Below are 21,861 nucleotides of genomic sequence, written 5' to 3'. Positions count from 1 at the left end.
AGCCAAAAATAAATAAATAAAAGGTAATCTCATGAAATCCCTGCCTAATTTTGTAAATTCATTCCTTTGTGACTAACTATGTGCTTTCAGAGTTATTTAATGTTTTTTTAAACCAGATGTCACAATAACAAAATCCATTTCAACATTTTTTTAAACAATGAAGATGCAATTCTTTTCAACAGTGTATCATAAGAAAGTTACCACGACTTTATATTACCTAATATATAGTCCACATTCAAATTTCTCCAACTGTACCCAGAATGTGTAGCTTTAAAAAAAAACAAAACATATATATATGTATAAAACCAGGACTCTATCAAGGTGCATGCATTGCATTTGGTTGGCATGCCTCTTTAGTCTCCTTTACTTTAGAATCGTCCCACAACTGTTATTTCTTTTATGAAAATGAAATTATTTAAAAGCCCAGAACAGTTGTCTTACAGAATGTACACATTCTGGATTGGTCTGACTTATACTTCATAAACAGATTTAAGTTAAACATTTTAGGCAGAAATACTACATAAATGATGTTGTGTATGTTTCATTGCATCATTTAGGAGACACGTGTCAGTCTGTCCCATTGCAGGTAATGCTAAATTTGATCACCTGACTAAAGGTGTGACTGTTAGACTTCTCCACTATAAAGATGAAAATATTTTTCTCTTTGCAGTTCATAAATAATCAAGACCATGTGATTATTCTGTTTACCTACAACCTTTTATTCAATGTTTTAACGTCTAGTGGTGATCCTTGCCTGACTCAATTATCAGTGCAAATCATTATCATTCTTTCTACATTTTTAGGCACTAGTGCTGGAAAGAACAACTTTCTCCCCTTTCTTTTCCCTCTTTGTATTGGGATAGGTTTTTTTTGTAAGTATCATTATAGACTTACACATTCTTTTTTCATTCAATGTGTTGTAATTCATTACTATCATTATTCTTTTTGATGTCAAATGGTCCCAAATTTTGCTTTTGGGAACTCTTCAAGTGGGCTCCTATGTGTTTTTGACACATCCTCATCCATTTTTGAGCCCTTCTTGCTTTCTGACATAAGATGTTCCTGGACCTCTCTGCTCCATATTCTACAATCAGGAATTTCTCTAAGGAGCACTGGCTCCTTTTAGTAGCAAACAGTATTTGGAAACTAAAATTTGGACACTGGGTTTATTCGTTCTTACTGGGGCATCACTGCTTCTAAGTCCTTCCCATAAACTGAGATGGAAAATACATTTTTAAAAATCTATGATGTCATAGGTATTTATTAATACCTCCAATTCAAATTCAATACCAGTGTGCCTCTCAATTTCCCCTATTCCATATTAATATCTCCTAAAAACCTTGGTTCCCTAAAATCCAATATAATTACTTATTTGCTCTGTCCTATAACAAAATAACTGCAGAATTTCTAAACAAGTACCACTAAAAACAACAAATCTAATAACTATAGTTAAAAGATCTTTTTGTAGGTTATGGATCTTAGAATATTTCCCTCTGTATTTGTATAGCCAAAATAATATGTTTAAAAACTACTTAAATTAATTTTGAGTGATTATGTTATGAATTTGTTAGGTTCATTTGTTTCTATTTGTATTCAATTTTAGGGTTTTAAAAATCATTTTTATTTAATTTGGTTATCTGAATATGTGAAACACTTGCATAGTTCAAAAGTCAAAACTATATAAAAACACACCCTCAGAGGAATCTCATTTCCATCCTTATCCCCTCTACATTGATCCTCACCCACTCCTTATGGAAAACTATTTCACTCGTATCTGGGTTAACTCTCCTGTTTCTCTTTTGCAAAAATAAGCTTTTTCTCTTATTTTCCCTTCTTTATTACTAAAAAGGGACCATAATTACTATATATACATTTTGCATATGGAAATCATTCCATATCAGCTCGTAGAAATCTTCCTTCTTCTTTTTAGTATTATAATTTATTCAATCAGTCGCCTATGAGCATTTAGATTTTTTCCAATATTCTGCTATTACAAATAATCCTACAATGAAAAACTTTGAGCGCATGCTATTCCATATTTGTACAGGCAATTCATCAGAGTAAATCTCTAGAATTTGGACTGGTAGGTCAAAGGGTAAATGCAGATGTTAGATATTACAAAATTCTCATAAAGTTGTAGCATTTCACATTCCCATCAGCAATATATGCGTGCCTATTTCCTCACAGGTTTACCAGCTAAGGGGTATATTCTATGTTTTTGAACTTCTGCCAATCTGAAAAGTGAAAATTTTCACTGTGTATTTTAATTTGCATTTCTATTATTAATGAAGTTGAACATCCTTTCATATACTGTCATGTCATATATGTCATATCTCTTTTGGTGAACTGTCCATGATTTTGCTTTTGACTTTTGCTTTTTAAAATCATGATTTAGATCTTTTTTTAATGGAAAAATTACTTCAATAATGCTACAATGATGCCTTCAAACTCTGTTTTAAAAAGTAAAGAATAAAACACTAAAAAATGGAAGAATGTAAAAATTCACTGAAAAGAATACTAACGTCACTTAAAACTATACTGTCTTATTCTATCCTGTGTTCCAAACAGTCCATTAAAAAGTGGTAGTTATTTCAAGTGAGAAGAATGTTAAGAAAAATGCATTCAAGTTACAATTTTATGATGCTAAGTAGCATCAAAAGTTAATCCCACAAATAACCATGTCACTGAGGAAGGTCAAAGTTTGGGAAACAAATGATTGAGAGACATTTCGTTGTAATGGTTTCATTACACCCACCTCATTAGTACAGGTAATTCTCCGAGGATGAGGGGCTTCTTGTTGCAGTTGATATACTGGGAAGTTAGAAAATAAAACATGTCAGTTTCCCTTATGTAGAGCATCTGAATATATTAGGAATCAAAACCTGCCTGCTTTTTTATGTTCATAAGAAAACTGTGGTACAGTCCTATTTGTTATTAAATTAAATTTTGCTATGAAGCAAAGAAAGTAAACCAAACTAAATTTAGTGAAAGCCCAGGAGCAAACACAAATAAGAAAATCATAATCCACAGAAGTGTTATAACAAATCAGTATTGGATATTTGGCTCTGTTCTCCATAATCTGGTCATTTAGTTTCCCCAATTTTTGTGGATATATTACATAAAGCATGCCTCTGCTATAAACAAATACTAGTTAAAAGTACATTAACTAGTTAAAAGTACATTATTAAGTGTCAAACTTGAAACTAAAATTAGGATTTATAGGCTAGATGTAACACATACACTGTTTTTCTCCCCTATTTATATTGTGAACATCTATCTTCAAAGATAATCTCCCCTAGAAACAAAATTTCTGAGCCAAAGTTACCACCACTTATTCAACTAGGGTAAATGCAGCAAAAGAGAGAATTCAGACACTTAAATAGCTTGCCAGAGGATAATTTTTAGGGTATCTGAAAATGGATTGGTGAAAATTATACCAATACCATGTCCTTCTAAGACTCACTTCAGGCTTCTTGGCTTAAAATAAAGAAAAAATGAATAGAACGTGTAGTTATCAGAGAAACTGTGTTTACGTAGGTCTGAGTTTATCTCTTGGAGAAAATCTGTTTTCTATTTCTACACATATAATCACATATAATTGAATTTAATACTGTATTTAAATACATAGACATTTGGTCAATATAACATCAAACTACCCAGCATCTGGGGTTGTCAGACAATGTATGGCTCACATTTCAACTGTCATTATATAGACTCCACCTCTGATCATATTCATTCATATATAGTATAGGGACATATATAAACATATACAATTAGACTATGTATATGTATATGTGTGTATACATACACTAAATATACTGAGAACATACACAGACACACATCACTGTTCTGTATTGCTATGTAAAGGCAACAGAGTACTACAGTTGCAAATCTGAATTCCTGAACCAGACCACCTGGGGTCTGAACACTGGGGCTCTGCCTCTAACAATGCATACTGAGCCTCGGCTTTCATCATTTGAAAATGGGGATAAAAATAGTTTCTACTTCATAGATTACTGAAAGGATTAAATACTATATGTGAAAGACTTAAAATAGTCCCCGGCACATGGTAAACACTCAATAAAGACTAGCTATTATTATATGTAGGTGACTGATACTAATACATAAAATTCTTTACAATGATATTTGGGTACCAGGATGCATCCACAGTTCATCACCAAAACATAACAACATGGTAATGCTATAATTTAAAAGGTGCTAAGAAGATACAGCTTTACTGTTTAAGAATCAAAAAATAAACAAACCACTTCTCATTTAATAATGTTTGGAATCTACTGAGAGAAATGTATTCCTTTGCCTTATCCTCCTGGTTGCAAAAATCCCTACGAGACGTAACATATTAAAATAGTTTTAGATACCCATATTTTACTGTGAGAGTTAGTTTTTCAAAAATACTACTGTGAATATATTTGTATGGATTAAAGAGATGATATGAAGGGAATAATTTTGAGATGGGGAAGGGAAGAAGGAAAGCACTGAAACTAAATTTGTCTGGCCCTGACAGGGAGAGCACATGTGTACCACTCAGAGATATTTGTAAATCTCCATCCTCCCAAGAGAAGCAAATCATGATATGCAAAAAGGTCCATGCTTCAGGTCCATTCCTCCCTGCTGGTAACTATAACTCTAAGATGTGAAAATCCAGTTCACATTTCTGTTTTGACCAGCAATTCTCAAAAGATCAATTGTTTCCCTTTGTCAAGCAAATGCTTTGGAAAGTAGGGTCACCTATAGAAACTGAATTACGAAAACTGAATGGTGGTCAAGAAGGACATTAAAAGTTACTACAGAAAGTAAAATGTTGATTTTGATTCAAAGCACAAATACTGTAGTATCTGGTTATCACCAATAATGCATATACCTATTCAGCAAGCAAATATTAAGATAAGCCAGTATGAAAAAAAGAGTGAAATATCATCACGTGAGAATTTCACCCTTTGTTTTAATCAGAGTTTCAACGAGTATAGTTCTATTTCATGGAGAGGAGTAATTTTTAGACAAATGCCTCCTTATTGGCTACCAATGGTTAGTCTATCTTTAAGACTCACTTTTAATAAAAATATATATAAAGGGAGGGCCTTTGGATATTGTATAACTGAATATAACATGAATTCAGGGAATACCCATCAAAAGGATCATTAAAAAATCATACATTGTAATAAAGAGTAATTAATTCAGGCCCTTCTCAATTTATAGTTTTTTTGTCATTTAAACCAGAACTCAGCTGAAAATTTAAATTGCACAATCATTAAATGATTCACCAAAAATTAATAGCTAACTTCAAGATGAGAAGACATATAATTAAAGTACTCAACATTTTTCAATCACCTTAGAAGTGTCAATGTTTATGCACTTATTAATGAAATTCTCAGTATCTAGAGACAATACATTGTTAATCAAGTTCAGAGATCACAAGTTGGTATCTTGAGGTCAAAACTGGCTCACATGTGTTGTTTGGTTTGCTGTTTTCCAAATTCAAATTTGTTTTTAACATTTAAAAATTAAGAGATTTAACAACAAAAGCAAAAGAGAATTCCAGCTTCTCTTGAAAACTTAGAAGATGTGACAGCACTGGACTCAGAGTGTTAGATACCCACAGTAAAGGGGAGCTAACTATGAGCTACTCCCTACGTACAGGGCATCCTCTCTCTGCTTTCTCACAGTCCCCACCTGCCTCACTTGTCTCATTTATTACATGTTTGGCCCCTGGTTTAATTCAAGCAATACATATTGAAAAGCAACAAAACTGTACTTGTCTTAAAAGAGTTCTCAACTTAGAATCTTGCTAATTCTATTTAATTATTGGTTTCAACTTGTAAGGTTTTAGAATTATGTTTTCACAAGCTCAACTAAACCAAAATCAGAAAGCACAAGAGAGGCATGGGTAAAATAAGTTTCTTATAGAATCACAGTGAAAATAAGTTTCTCATAGAATCACACTGTGAAAAGCTGTTCAGACCCCAACAAGCTAAAGACAGAAAAAAAAAAATCCTTAACATGCTGCAACTTTTGACATGAAAATGTAACTGTCCCCTTCAGTTTTACAGATGTAGTACAGAATAGAAGTGAACAATCAGAACATTCTGAATAGCTTTCATTCTGCTTGTATCTCCTTATGTGGACTGACATACCTGATTTTTTTAAAATCTCAATCCATTTAGATTTTATCACCATTTTGAGGAGTATTTTAATTACAAAAATTTAAGTCACAATACAGAGAAGATGACGAATGCATTATGGTTTGTCAGTCCCAAAGACGATCAAACAGAATTTGTTAACTATCAACTCTGATCAAGGCATATATAGGAATTAAACAAAATGTCATGGCTCAATTACAGAGGGTACTGGGCAGGGCCTACTACTCCAGTAACTTAAAATTTCAGTCACTATTGATGAAATACAGGTGTCACAGGTTTGTCAGTTTAAAAATTTTTTCCTATTAAAACGTACAGACTCTGGGACAGATGAACTTCATTAATGAAGATGAATTTTATTAATAAATACCTTACTGGAGATTATTTACCGCTAGCTAGACATAAAACTATAAAACTGACTGAGTGGTAAAGGCAAAACAAACAAACAAAAAGAAAAAAGAATCCAACCTCAAAAAAAAATTCAATCCCAATTTTTTCTAGGATCAGAATTTTGACAAACACATTTAACAATCTAAATGATCATCGCAACAATTATTTCAATGTGACAATGTAACTTTTACATGTTTTCTCGTTAGTTAAAATTTGCACATATACAAATTCTTAGAAGACAACATCATGATGTCATAAGGAAATTTCACATGACCAGTTTTAAATATGGACCTTTCTGCGTGGCTTTAGCACAGTTTAATCATAAAATTTCACTGAACTGGAAGTTTTTGCCTTTGATGGTCAGAAAATAAAGTCTATTCTAATAATTTCCTCCCTGTTTCTACTGTTAAAATGATGGGGGGTGGCAGTGTTCTTCAGGCACTGAAGTCACTAAAAGAAACTATAAAACTCAGTATTATCACCAAAAAAAAAAAGAAATATGCCATTTTTAAGACAAATGGTAGCTACTATAAGACATAGGAAGATACAGAAAATACAAATTGCATACACCACATTTAGTAATCAATATTCTTCGGGGGAAAAATCACCACCATGATTCAATAACAGTCTGAGGTTTTATAAATGCTCTTACATTAAAATGTGCAAGGCACAAATCAGAGCAAAGAGAATAAAGGTAAACTGAAAACCAGAAAATGCAGAGAAGAATTTTAAACAGGCTTCCCGCCAATGAGGTTATGAGACAAAATCTTTGAGAGGTAAAGATCATCAGTCATTTTTATACATTCTTTGAACTATACTCCCCAGAATCAAAACAGAAGCAGCAGGGGTGGGGGAAAACGCATCTATGGCAATATTTTTAGAGACTGTTCATATTTTGCTTACTATAATTAGCCCCCAGTGGCAACCTATTACAATAAACTCTCTGTTGCTCTGGGAACATAAAACCAAGTAAGAATCTGAATTGCTGCTCTTTCAGTCAGCAGATTTCAGCAACTTACAAATATCAAAATTCAGAATAACTCAACATTTACAAAGATGCTAATAATCTGTATTTAAAGTACAGGTTTTTTAGGTTGCTTATTTGACTCTACAGACAACAAACAAAAGTTTACAGTACTGGTTTCTGCAACAGTGCATTCATGGATTTTTAAAAAACAACTCTGATTATATTAACCCTATTTCCATTTTTTAAAATTCTGAAGTAGCTTTTACTTGATGCAATAATATTCTCTAGGCAACAAGGAAGGGGAAATAAAGGACTGAGAACCTAGACTCTTCAGAAAAAAATCTGTATTCTAATGCCAAGTTTAAAGAACAATATAGATTCAGTGTCTCTCTTTTATATTTTGGAAGGCAATTCCTAAAAAAGAAGACCACTTTTTACTCATTCTTTCTAGTAAGATAGGCTCCTGACTTATCATTATTTATTTATTCCTTTTTTAATATAAAAAACAGGATCTAAGAATAGTAGATTCCTTGAATTCTTAGTTAGCTTCTCCTTGCATTAGTTTTATCAGCCACTGTCAACAAGTGGTCTCAAGTTCCATAACACGGAATTCCATGCGAGTTCAGAGGGATGAGATGCATTCCTGACATGCAAACCATGACAGACTTTGTGGAAATGCTCCTATTTCCCCAGTTTCTTTTTCTGTGCTATTCACAAATTCTGTTGTGAATTAATTTTTCAATAATGGACACAAAATGGAATGACTCTTCATATCTAATGTTCCTGATATTTTTATATTACTTATAAAGCACTATAACCCACCCAATTTATTTGTATACTTACAGTAAGATTTCCAAACAGGAGGTCTATATTCATCTGTATCTGAAAGAATAAACATCAAATTAACATTATTGAATAGTTATATTTTAAATGAGATATTTTAATCATTAATTCATTTAGTACATATTTGTTGAGGTCTACTTGTTCTAGGCATCGTACTAGGCACTAAAGGGCATTCAAAGGTTTTTTAATCTTGCTCCTCCCTTCCTTGGAGGACAATTTCACAAAGATGTTCAAAGAAAGTTACTGTATTTATTCAACTGCTTATCACATAAAAACATCACGCTTAATTTTTACTGCTGTCACTGAGGTAATATCAACAAGGTCTTTGGGCTTAATTCTATGATCATTCCACTGAAAGATCCCTGAAATCATTGGAACTTTTCTATATTTCCCTCCATCACATTTGGGGGAGTCCAGTGAAACTTTTACTAACATCAAGAGAGAAGAACAGCAAGGTACAGACCTTAGTCCTCATACATCCTGGACAATCAAAACCAGGAAATGAGCAGCACTTCAATGTAGGACAGTGTATCTAGAGAGCCGCAAAGAACATGAGGTGAACATGTGCTCTCCAGGTCCATTTCCCCTCACTCTGCTTGAATGTGAGTTAGGAGACAGTGTGAAGAGGCAGTGGAGAGAGATGGAAATACAAGCACACGAGGGAGACGGGGGAAGTGGAGAAAGGAGACGGGACAGCGTGGTCTGGCTTCTCATCTGTGAAGCACAGCTGAGGAATAATCTTGCCAGCACAAAGCCCTGCCTGCAAGGCCATGTAGCCAAACCAGCAGACACAGCATTTTGGTGTGGGGAGGTGTGGCCAGACACATCACCTGGCTCTGCTGGCATCCAACAGAAACCCACTGAGGAATCTGATCCTAAAAATCGTGGTCTCCAAGGAGGCAAGAAAACTGGGAAGTTTATTGAGGAGGGTGATTTCTTGTATAGGTAGCTCACATTAAAATGGTCACAGACTCGAAACATTCAGCCCCCAACCCCCAACCTTTAAAATGCAATCTCACACTTCATTTATGATGTGTTATCATAAACCACACAAATACTTTGAGTCAGAGGGCTACAGTAAGACTACTGATGATGGGCAAAAGAACATAAAAGGGAAATTCTATGTCATGTAGAAATTGCTTGGCACCCAGGAGAAGTTTTCATATATGTTTTCTCAAAGAATGAATAAAAGATTACATGAATAAATGAATGAAGTAATGCAGCAAATACAGCTGACTCTCATTATTCACAGTAGTTATATTCTACAACATCACCATAAACACTGAATTAACCAATACTGAACCACTGCACCTGGGGAAACACAAGTTAGGTTCCTGTGAGCCTCTGGTCACAACATTTTCATCAACCAATCAATACATAACTTTGTTTTCTGTGTATTTTTGTTTAAACACACCTTATTTAGTATATATTGTTGATTCATAAACATTGAACTCACAGCCAACTGTACTATAACTCATGCCTCAGTGAAACTTACCTGACACATGTATTTTCTCTGCAAGATAACATTACTGTCTTCAAGATAACATTACTGTCTTCTTGCACTTAGAAGCACCAGACAGGATTTTGACACTATGCTTAGGGGCCATTTTAAAAAGTAAAATCACCAATAAAAAGTCACAAAAATGCAAAAAATGTGGCACTAAATAGGCTATGAAAAGAACACTTGTTAACAGTATAAAAGCTAAAACAAAGAAGGCAGAGTGGCCTTGCTCAACCCCAGCCCGGAATATTCAGGTCATGCAACTCAATTTGCCACTCTATAAATGTTAGCGAATGACTATGAAAGTGTCACAGGTATTTATTTTAAAAGGGTTACAAATAAATGCTAGCAAGTAAGCAAATCTGCAAACACAAACAGAATCAAGAATAATGAGGACTGTCGGTATATGAATGAGCAATTATTTAGGAAAACTACCAACTCAGGTAAACTCACATAGGAATGATATAACATTAGGATGAAATATGACCTCAGCACAGTGACATATAGATATATACATATTTACTTTGCGTGGGGGTGGGGTGTGTGTATGTTTGGAGGGTTAATTATACTGATGTTTATCTTAATAAGTTAATTGAATTATATATTTTTAATACGAGGAAAAATTTGCCTCTAAGCATTCAAGTCATTTAATGATTTCATTGATGCCATGTGGATGCTGCTATATTGCCATTCAATCCCAGGACAGTTCCAGGTTTAACAGGAGAGTAGACGTTCACTCTCCTGGCACTCACCCATATTCACATGTGTGTCTCAGCCTCCTTGCCAGCGTCCAAACAGCATAAGCTGCAGGGACCAGGCACCTCGCGACCCACCACGCGGAAGATGGCACATGCGGCCAAGAAGAGGAAGGGCACTCAACAAGGCTGAGACCCAGTGTAGAAAAGAATTTAATCTTGCGCCCCAGAAGAGGTCTGACTTTTGCCTCCAGCTCCTAGGGGGTAATTTTCTTTGTCTGGGAGCCTTGGGCTAGCCAGAGAGTACCAATGTGACTTAGGGTGGGGTTTTGGGTCACAGTGTCAGTCAAGCTGGAGAATGAGATCAACCATGTGGGCCATCAATCATAAAGCCCTCATTAAAAACTCTGAACTCAGGACTGGGAGAGCTTCCTTGGTTGGAAGTATTCCATGTGTATCACCACGCATCAATGCCGGAAGAGTATGCGTCCTGACTCCACAGAGGATAAGAGAAGCTCTGCGTTTTGTACTTCTCCCGGACCCTGTCTTATGCGCTTTTCCCTTGGCTGATTTTAATCTGTATCCTTTCCCTGTAATAAATCATGACTCTCAGGATAACAGTGTTTAGTGAGTTCTGTGAGTCCTTCTAGAGAATCATCGAACCCAAGCGTGATTTGAGGGAACCCCTTCCAACTTGCAATTGGTGTCAGAAGTGAAAGAAGTGTATAAGACTGTGCCCTCTCCCTTTGCAGTTGGCCCTAACTCCTTGCAAACTCTGCGCAAAGCCTGCACCTATGAGCAGGAGGCCCTGGAGATTGCTTTCACTTTGGAGATGGTAAGAGAGTAAAAGGCTAATAATCAAAGTTGTTTCTCTGGGGGATTGTTCATCTAGTCCTAGATAGGGCTTTCTTAGGGGAACATCAACCTTTACTTGCTGTGTGACTTTAGGAAATTTACTACCTCTCTTTTCTTTATCTATAAAATAGAGTAACAATATCATCTAAAATGGGAATAGTAACAACACAGGTTTGTTGTGAGGATTATATTAGGTATCATACATTAAGCACCTTGCACTCAGGAGACCTTTAGTAAATGAGTACCCTCTCCTGTCCTCACCAAAAGCGAATTTAAAAACACAATGAGGGACTTCCCTGGTGGCGCAGTGGTTAAAAATCTGCCTGCCAATGCAGGGGACACGGGTTCGAGCCCTAGTCTGGGAAGATCCCACATGCCACGGAACAACTAAGCCTGTGTGCCACAACTACTGAGCCTGTATGTCACAACTACTGAAGCCCACGCGCCTAGAGCCCGTGCTCCACAACAAGAGAAGCCACCACAATGAGAAGCCTGTGCACCACAGTGAAGAGTAGCCCCCGCTCGCCACAACTAGAGAAAGCCCACGCGCAGCAACGAAGATCCAACACAGCCATAAATAAATAAATAAATAACTGGCTGACTGACTGACTGACTGACTGACATTATTTGAGATGCTACAGATCACAATTCTGTGGCCAAATAAAATGAGTATCTGGCAAATAACCAAGAAATATTGGGATTTAAGTTTGTGTTTCCTTTAATATTAAAACAATTCTAATTATCAGTGACATTTAACAACACAGTTTGGCTTTTAAAAGTCTTTTCCTAGCAATCTATTTTTTTCTGGTGGAAGTGTAAACTGGTGCAACCTCTCTAGAGAACAACTGGCAATACATACCATAAGCCTTAAAAGTGTGTAACAGGCATCTGTTAAGGCAGAGATTAAATGAGATGCTCTTTGGAAGGGAACGTTTAAAAATTATGACAGTCTCTCTTATGTTTAGGGGTGGAGACCCGAGGTCACCTTGGTATGGGCCATTCTGTTGAACAAGTTAGGCAAAGGGTAGGCTCCACCGTCCTCAGGACTCGGGGAAAAGGGGCTCACTGGGAGGGGGAAGTTGCATGGCTTAGAAAAACATACCTTACACTCTTGATGTGCAAAATTAATTGCTAGAGTTGCTGAGACCAATTTTCCAGTACCCTAAATCCTTCTGGAAGGGAAGAAACATTACCCCAATCTTTGATTCCCCAGATTCAAATTTAAGGAGTTCTGTCATAGAAAAAACTTATAGCCCAAACCAAGTTCCACTGGCAAGAACAGGCAGAAACACTCCTGAAAGAAAATGACTTTGAAGATGGATTAATTGAAACTGGTGATCCAGGGTCATACAGAGGGCTTATGCGTTTATTAGGAAGGACAGATTCTGGCCCAGCATGAGGCAGAGGCCAGAAGCGTCTCTGACCTCAGCCTCCCTGGCACATGGAATCGTTGAGTATAAGCGTGTGAACTAATAAACTGCAATCTTAACCTCCAACTGGGGTCACTACTTTGACCTGGGCCAGGTCTGACCTAAACGGGTATCCTAGTAGCACTCAGACAAGCAACTATCAACAAAGGGCTGGTCTTCAACACTGACAGAAAGTGATAAAGAGAAGAAGGATAAACAGTGTACAATTATACTTACTGCACTTTTCTTCTGGGTAGTTGTAAGAGAATGGGACTACTCTGGGACTGAGTAAGTCTCCTGAAGTTCAAACTTGGAGGAGGAGACTGCCTGAAGAGGAAGGTACTAAATTTCCTGCTAACTGGGGCAGTGATTAAGAGGAGAAAGTGTGGGAGCATATTTGGCTCCTGCATTTATGTAACAGGTCTTCAGTTCCTTCTGCATACTTTTGACCCAGCAGCTCTATTGCTAGGAATTTATTGTAAAATAATTAAGGATATTAGAAAAATATTAATATAGAAGAATACCACTGAAATATTTCTTTTTAAACTAAAAAACTGGATTCAACCTAAATGCCTAACAATTAGAAACTGATAGAATCAATGATGATAGATTCCAGTTTGAAGACACCTTGACTACATCAAGAAGATTTCACCTTTTAATCTGTTAGAAAGTCTGACAGATATTTTAAATATTTTTAATCTTTTAAAACAGTGTCTCTCAAACTTTTTGGTTTCAAAAACATGGATTCTAAAGAGCTTTTAATATCTACTGATATTAACCATATTAGAAGTTAAAACAGAAATTTTAATAGTATATATTTGTTAATTTATTAAAAATAATAAACCGATTATATCTTAACATTTTTATGAAAAAATAACTTTAGCTTTCAAGACAAAACATTTGTTTTAAATTTTGTACATCTCTTTAATGTCCGGTATAAGTGAAGACAGCTGGATTTTCCTATCTGCTTCTGCATTCAATCTGTTGTGATATCACATGCCATGTACAGTCTGGAAGATCCAACTAGCCATTTGTGAGAGAATGAGAGTGAAAAAGGCAAATAATGTCTTACTACTATTACTTAAAATAGTTCTGACTTCGTGGAAACTCTGAAAAAACTTGGAGACTTCCAGGAGTCCCTAGAACATGCTGTGAGAACAACTGTTTCAAACCATGATTTCCTTGGCACATTTAGGGTATGGGGTAAGGTGGGATAAGATACATTTCATCTAATAGAAGAAATACAAAAGTTAACTAAGACAGGAAAAGAGAGGAAATCATGAATTCCTTTAGCAGAACGAAGTCCTTTCAGCTCGTTCAAAGGACGTTAGCAAGAGCCTTCAGCTAGAGGTCTCAAGGACTCCCATCACTTCTTTTTGATTCTGTCAGAAAATCCACCCAAGCCAAGCATATCAACATGACAGACTTCCATCTCTAGAGCATGACTGAGAACGACAGCCTGACAACCTATAACTCCGTGACAGCTAATTTTAAAACCAACTTAAATTCAGGGACAGCTGCTTAAAATAATCTTCACGTGGTATAGATGAGTGCTTAAATTAAGTACATACCCACAAAATCCATTTTCTCCATTGCCTTTATGTGTCAGTAATACTTTTCATTCACTACACAAAAGAATTTTATATAAATATCAAAATTATGCTGCCATACAGAAACGTTAAAACAATCAGAAAGTTCCATTCATTCAATAAATATGTATTAAACACCTTCTATGGGTAAGAATGTCAGTTACAAGGTGGGTCCAGATGTAGTTTACACCTTTAAGGGCAGTAAGAAAAATAAGATGGATGTGATTACTTACTAACAAGGTAATATAATAAGAGTAATACATAAGAGTATAAGAGTAATACGTAATACTCTTCCACATAATGAGAGTTTCATAAACCATCATCTTGTCAAAATGCTTGACAAGAATAGGTCCCCAATAAGTATTTGCTGAGCTGATGAAAGAATGGAAGGGAAGAAGGAATCACTTTTGGCCAGAATGTCAAGAAAGACAAATCAGAGGTGATATCATCTGACAGTGGCTCTGAAAGACGGATGATTTTTTTGTGTGTGTGGTACGCGGGCCTCTCACTGTTGTGGCCTCTCCCGTTGCGGTGGAGCACAGGCTCCGGACACGCAGGCTCAGCAGCCATGGCTCACGGGCCCAGCCGCTCCGCAGCATGTGGGATCCTCCCGGACCAGGGCATGAACCCGTGTCCCCTGCATCGGCAGGCGGACTCTCAACCACTGTGCCACCAGGGAAGCCCAGGACGGATGATTTTTAAAGTACAGGGGCCAAGGGAAGAAGACTGGAAATAAAAGACAGAACAACTTTCTAAACAGAGGGAACACAGTGAATAGGACACAGGAACAAGAAAGTTCAGAATGTATTTGAGGAACAGTAAAAATGCAGAGTGGTTGAAATAGAAGACATGTTGAGGAAAGCTTGAGATTCAGGTCCTGGAGGGAACCTGGGCTGTGTTGTCCAGGAGGCATCCATAAGTAATGCACCATGTGTTTTCCTCTGCTTTGTGTATTAAATACTCAGATGTCTGAGAGGAATACTATGTTAGGCCCAGGTCAATTCTCATGAGTCAGAGAAAACAAGCCAAGCAGCAGGAAGGCCAAAGGTAAGAGAAAAAATTGATGGAGCAAAGACTCGGAGGAGGAGAAGTAATGGACTCAAAAATCACAGGTGGTGGACAAGGCCTGGGAAGGTGGAGACATGGCTCTATGTCTAATCAACTGGGGAGGTAAAAAGGCGGGTTCTGTTTGAGACATTCTCTTCTGTGACTCTAAGTAAAAATCTAAACAAATAATTCAGGAAAACAAAAGAAAAAATGAGATTGTTAAACTATATGGAAAATAAATAAAGGCCTAGTTGATTAGCACATATAGTATAATCTCATTTTTTTAAACAAAAGATATAAATGTGTATGTGAATGTGTACATTGGGAGGGGCACAGAGACAAGGAGAGAGAATATGAAAGATTCAGAATGACATACGCTAGTTTAAGTAATAGTAGTGATCTCTAGGTCGGCCCTCCTCACCCAGGCTCCTCACTTGAACCACAGAGCACATAAAATGTTTTGAGTGGTATTTTCTCAGTTCTCCCATGTATGGTAGATAACCAGAGTCTTTCTAGAAGCAGGAGAGAAGTTAACTTATTACATATAGTGGATGTGCTGGGCCACTGGGACATCATTCTTTCCCCAGAACCAGGAGAAAGCATTCTCTTGATGGTGATTTTTACTTTTCTTATATATCTGTGTATTTTTAAAAATTATATAATGCATAGATTCATTTGTGCTAAGGGGGAAAAAACAACTACTAAAAACAAACAGTATATAAACGAACCAATCAAAAGATTGGCAGAAGACCTAAATAGACATTTTTCCAAAGAAGACATACAGATGGCCAACAGACACATGAAAAGATGCTCAACATCACTAATTATTAGATAAATGCAAATCAAAACTACAATGAGATACTACCTCACACGGATCAGAATGGCCATTGTTAAAAAGTCTACAAATAACAAACGCAGGAGAGGGTGTGGAGAAAAGGGAACCCTCCTACACTGTTGGTGGGAATGTAAATTGGTGCAGCCACTATGGAAAACAGTATGGAGGTACCTTAAAAAACTAAAAATAGAATTACCATATGACCCAGCAATCCCACTCCTGGGCATATATCTGGAAAAGATGAAAACTCTAACTCAAAAAGATATAAGCACCCCAATGTTCATAGTAGCACTATTTACAACAGCCAAGACATGGAAGCAACCTAAGTGTCCTTCAACTTTATCCATGAATGGATAAAGAAGATGTGGTCACACATCTTCACACACACACACACACAGAGGAATCTTATTCAGCCATAAAAAAGAATGAAATATTGCCATTTGCAGCAACATGGATGGACCTAGAGATTATCAGATTAAGTGAAGTAAATCAGACAAAGACAAATATATGATATCACTTGTATGTAGAATCTTAAAAATGATACAAATGAACTTATTTGCAAAACAGAAACAGACAGACATAGAAAATTAACTGTTACCAAAGGAGAAACGGGGGGGGGGGATAAATTAGGAGTTTGGGATTAACAGATACACACTGCTATATATAAAACAGATAAACCACAAGGACCTACTGTATAGCACAGGGAACTATACTCAGTATCTTGTAATAACCTACAATGGAAAAGAATCTGAAAAAGAATGTGTGTGTGTGTATAATTGAATCACTTTGCTGTACACCTGAAACTAACACAATATTGTAAATCACCTATAAATTTTTTTAAAAGTATAAGTTAACTATTTATAAGAAGAGAAAAACATGGAAACTGATTCAGATAGAGAAAAGCACCGTTTAACAAACTCCACAGGAAATTATAATTGTTTTGAATGGGCTCCTGAAATAAATACCTTACCAGAGAAATAATATCCCCAAGCTTTGTGGCAAACATATAAATAACACCACCTCTTCTAAAGTCCTCAAATTCCCCCTGAGAACCTCTGTGGAGGTCTTCATTTACCTCTTCTCCCTGTTCTAAATGAATTTGCTGAATGGAAAAGAGAACAGCTTCTTAATTAAATGTTTTTCACTACTGGTTAACTGCAAGAATTATGAGCCAAGAATATCATCAAAAAATCTACAAACAATAAATGCTGGAGAGGGTGTGGAGAAAAAGGGAACCCTCTTGCACTGTTGGTGGGAATGTAAATTGATACAGCCACTATGGAGAACAGTATGGAGGTTCCTTTAAAACTAAAAATAGAACTACCATATGACCCAGCAATCCCACTACTGGGCATATACCCTGAGAAAACCATAATTCAAAAAGAGTCATGTACCACAATGTTCATTGCCTCTATTTACAATAGCCAGGACAGGAAGCAACCTAAGTGTCCATCGACAGATGAATGGATAAAGAAGATGTGGCACATATATACAATGGAATATTACTCAGCCATAAAAAGAAACAAAATTGAGTTATTTGTAGTGAGGTGGATGGACCTAGAGTCTGTCATACAGAGTGAAGTAAGTCAGAAAGAGAAAAACAAATACCGTATGCTAACACATATATATGGAATCTAAAAAAAAATGGTTCTGAAGAACTTAGGGGCAGGACAGGAATAAAGACAGACGTAGAGAATGGACTTGAGGACACGGGGAGGGGAAGGGTAAGCTGGGACGAAGTGAGAGAGTGGCATGGACATATAAACACTACCAAATGTAAAACAGATAGCTAGTGGAACCAGCCACATAGCACAGGATCAGCTCGGTGCTTTGTGACCACCTGGAGGGGTGGGATAGGGAGGGTGGGAGGGAGATGTAAGAGGGAAGAGATAATGGGGATATGTGTGTATGTATAGCTGATTCACTTTGTTATACAGCAGAAACTAACACACCATTGTAAAGCAATTATACTCCAATAAAGATGTTAAAAAAAAGAATTATGAGCCGAGAAAATCTTACTTTTACATATTTTATCATGTTTATGAAAATGATTTCAATTTTTTCTTGCTTTTTTTTAAACTCAGAGATAAAGATTTTAAGCATGATTTAGTGTTAAACTTGTTTTTGCCTATAAGTTTCCCTTATGCTACTTTTTTCTGTAAATACTAATATTTTCAGGACATTCATTTTTTCCTTGAATATTAAAAACTTCAAGACACTTATCTGTACCTTTAGGCAATGACTTTAAAAATCTTCGTAAAATATATCTAGGATAATATCTTAGATATGATAGATTATAATGTATACTATTAGGACTATTTGGGAGGTACTCAAAGCATTCACTTATTGATTCACAAGGTTAAATCTGCTCATAAATACCCTAATGTTCTGAATTTTTAGATTAACTTAAAACATTGTATGATTGAGTAAATGTTTACGCTTTCTCTAATTAGATCCTATTTAGGTCCAGTCTAGCTATGGATGTCACTGAAAACAACTGACCTCTGAAAACAGAAAAAATTTTATTTCCTTCTTTCTATTATACAGTTTTGTGTATCATTATATAGTTATGTCTTACAAATTCTTTGATTAGGATAATATTCCACTGACGAAGTTTAAACCTGCTTAACTTTTTATTTTAAAAAATAAATAGGGCTTCCCTAGTGGCGCAGTGGTTAAGAATCTGCCTGCCAATGCAGGGGACATTGGTTCAAGCCCTGGTCCGGGATGATCCCACATGGCGCGGAGCAACTAAGCCCATGCGCCACAACTACTGAGCCTGCACTCTACAGCCCGCGAGCCACAACTACTGAGCCCGTGTGCCCAACTACTGAAGCCCGCGTGCCTAGAGCCTGTGCTCCACAACAAGAGAAGCCACCACAGTGATAAGCCCGCACACCACAACGATGAGTAGCCCCTGCTCGCCACAACTAGAGAAAGCCCACACGCAGCAACGAAGACCCAACACAAACAAAAATAAATAAATAAATAAATTTATATTAAAAAATAATAAAAATAAATAAATAGTTCATTCTAGAACAGACTAGAATGTTAAATTTAAGCTGTTCATTGTTTTAGGCTCAAAACAAAAAGGCTTTTACAACTTTTTAACAATATGATGAGTTTTCTTAAAAAGGATTATGTTGCATTTTAAATGAGGTTTAGACTAATGACATACTCACACTCAAAAACTATGTGATTAATGTTTTAAAGCATGTTTCAGATTGCCTTTGGTTTGAAAATTAACAATTTAGAATTCTGTAAAAAATTGACGTTTATTGATAAGACAAAGCCATTTTTCCCTTGAAATGAAGACTCTACTTTCAACCTACTTGCATGAGATTCCCTGCCCTGCTTTAATCAGAAAATACAAGGCATTAATGATTAATCCCCACCTGTTGTGTACCAAATTTTGGCATACCAAAATAATGAGATGCTTGTGACCATAAAACTCTATTTTACTATAAAGTGATCTTCTAAAAGAACAAGGGCATAAAATTCACAATAAAAACCAAACAATTACTACAGTTAATATTTGCAAGAGTCATAAAGAAAACAAACCAACTTCTCACTCTAAAAAAAATACATTTCTTGGAAAACAAAAATTCACAGTAAAAATTAAAAGGCTCATAATAACATTCACAACTCTAAACTAAGGAGAAACCAAGTAAAAAAGAGCTTTGCTAGGTTTCTAGGTAACTCATATCTGTACATTTCTTTCTTAGAAGATGCTCCAAAACACAGTGAATAAGCATTTTAACTAAGATAATTAATATTCACTCTGCAAAGTCATGGCCAAATCAGGTCAGTTAAGTTCAACCTTAGAAGAAACAAAGTCATTTAAAACTGCTCCAAGTTGAAAAGTGATGTGTCATGATACAATTCTGACAGAAATAAACTATTTTTAAAACCAAAGATAATTGTTTTTAATTCTTCAGAGAATAGTGACCCAGAACTGTTAATACATGGGAAAAAGAACTTCTGAGACTGTGCAACTAGAGTGCTCACATGTAACTTCATCAAAGATCTCCCAAAACAAATATTCTGCAAGTGCAGTGCTCAACTCTTCACCATGGACCCACAGCATAGGCCAACAAAGCCTCCTAAATTAAATGCGAGCCAAACTTGGAAATCTCTTCTTTCAAAAACTCAAGCTTGGCCTTTAATTAAAGACCTAAGCAATGGTTCCTCTAACCAACTTGGCAGACCCAGCAAACAGACTACACAAACAAAGCCTTCTGCTTACTCAAGTCTTTTCACAATACAGTACTCCTGGAACAAAAAGCTATACACAGGAACTGGGTCATTCAGCTCAATTCAAAGGTAAGGGCTGTCATTTTCCAACCTACTATTTCTCCTCTAGACAAGTCATATGTCTCTGAAGTTTTCTCTTTAAAAGGTTTGGTCATTTCTGATCATGTTTATCCTAACATGTTGGCATTTTTTTTTAATAACTTTTATTTATTTATTTTTGGCTGCGTTGGGTCTTCGTTGCTGCGTGTGGGCTTTCTCTAGTTGCGGTGAGCTGGGGCTACTCTTCGTTGTGGTGCGCGGGCTTCTCATTGTGGCGGCTTCTCTTCCAGCAGAGCACAGGCTCTAGGCATGCGGGCTTCAGTAGTTGTGGCTCGCGGGCTCTAGAGCGCAGGCTCAGTAGTTGTGGTGCACGGGCTTTGTTGCTCCCCGGCATGTGGGATCTTCCTGGATCAGGGCTTGGACATGTGTCCCCTGCACTGGCAGGCGGATTCTTAACCACCGCGCCACCAGGGAAGCCCAACATGTTGGCATATTAACAGAAAGTCCTCAGGCCCACTTAACACAAGGTTTCTAACAGAAAACTTCAAGAAGAGATTTAGCTCCTATAAAGCCTCTCAACATGCCCAAATGGCTCCCATTTGGATTTTGTTTAAGTAAAAATATTCAGCTTTACTAACATGATAGTTCCTAAAACCCTCTACCACAAAAAAACTAGAATACACAAAACTCAACGAATACAATATAGACCCTTCTACTTGATTTCTCTGCATCTCACATATCTAAAATTAAACTGCAATAAATTAAGAAATCCTTGTAATTCTACATCCTTAAAAGAGTATATCATGTGGTATATACATTTTACCACACACAAAAAAAGAATACACCTGGGGAACACTTTTTCCAAATCCAACAACTCCAGAGCACTTGAAATTACAGATATTAAAAATGTAACCATGAAAACTCTTCACAGCCAATTTTACTTTTTATAAATACAAGTTCTAGAAAATAATCAACTAAAACTACACTTTTAGTGGGGATCTTCTTAGTCAGTTATTTAAGAACTATAACTCAGTTGTCTCAAATGCCCTCACCTCCTTCAGTATCCTCCTTGTTCTTTTCTTAAAGGAAAAGTTGCAAACAATGTTTTTTCTCCTTGTTATTCATCCTTTGGGACAAATTATTCCTAATCCGTACATTTCCCATTGCTACATAGTTTTATAGCAATGTCTCGCTTGGATCCTTGCCCTTGGAAAAGGAATCTCAGGCTTCAGAGTATGCAGTAGAATGTGTTTATTAGAATGTACATTATTTTTTGACGCAG

General features: G+C 36.3%; 1 protein-coding gene across 4 annotated transcripts in view; it reads right to left on the bottom strand.

Annotated features, from left to right (window-relative positions):
• CHN1 (chimerin 1) overlaps positions 1–21,861 on the bottom strand; it is a 176,367-nt gene that overhangs the window by 122,973 nt on the left and 31,533 nt on the right. For all 4 annotated transcript variants that reach the window (XM_019922598.3, XM_073807549.1, XM_073807550.1 and 1 more), the window contains exons 2-3: positions 8,356–8,394; positions 2,756–2,811 (exon numbers count right to left, since the gene is read on the bottom strand). In XM_019922598.3, the coding sequence (XP_019778157.1) occupies positions 2,756–2,811; positions 8,356–8,394 (95 nt within the window). The remainder of the gene's footprint in view (positions 1–2,755; positions 2,812–8,355; positions 8,395–21,861) is intronic.

Source organism: Tursiops truncatus, chromosome 7 (genome assembly GCF_011762595.2).
Source record: "Tursiops truncatus isolate mTurTru1 chromosome 7, mTurTru1.mat.Y, whole genome shotgun sequence".
Lineage (NCBI taxonomy): Eukaryota > Metazoa > Chordata > Mammalia > Artiodactyla > Delphinidae > Tursiops > Tursiops truncatus.
This window is presented reverse-complemented; position numbering and strand designations above follow the sequence as displayed.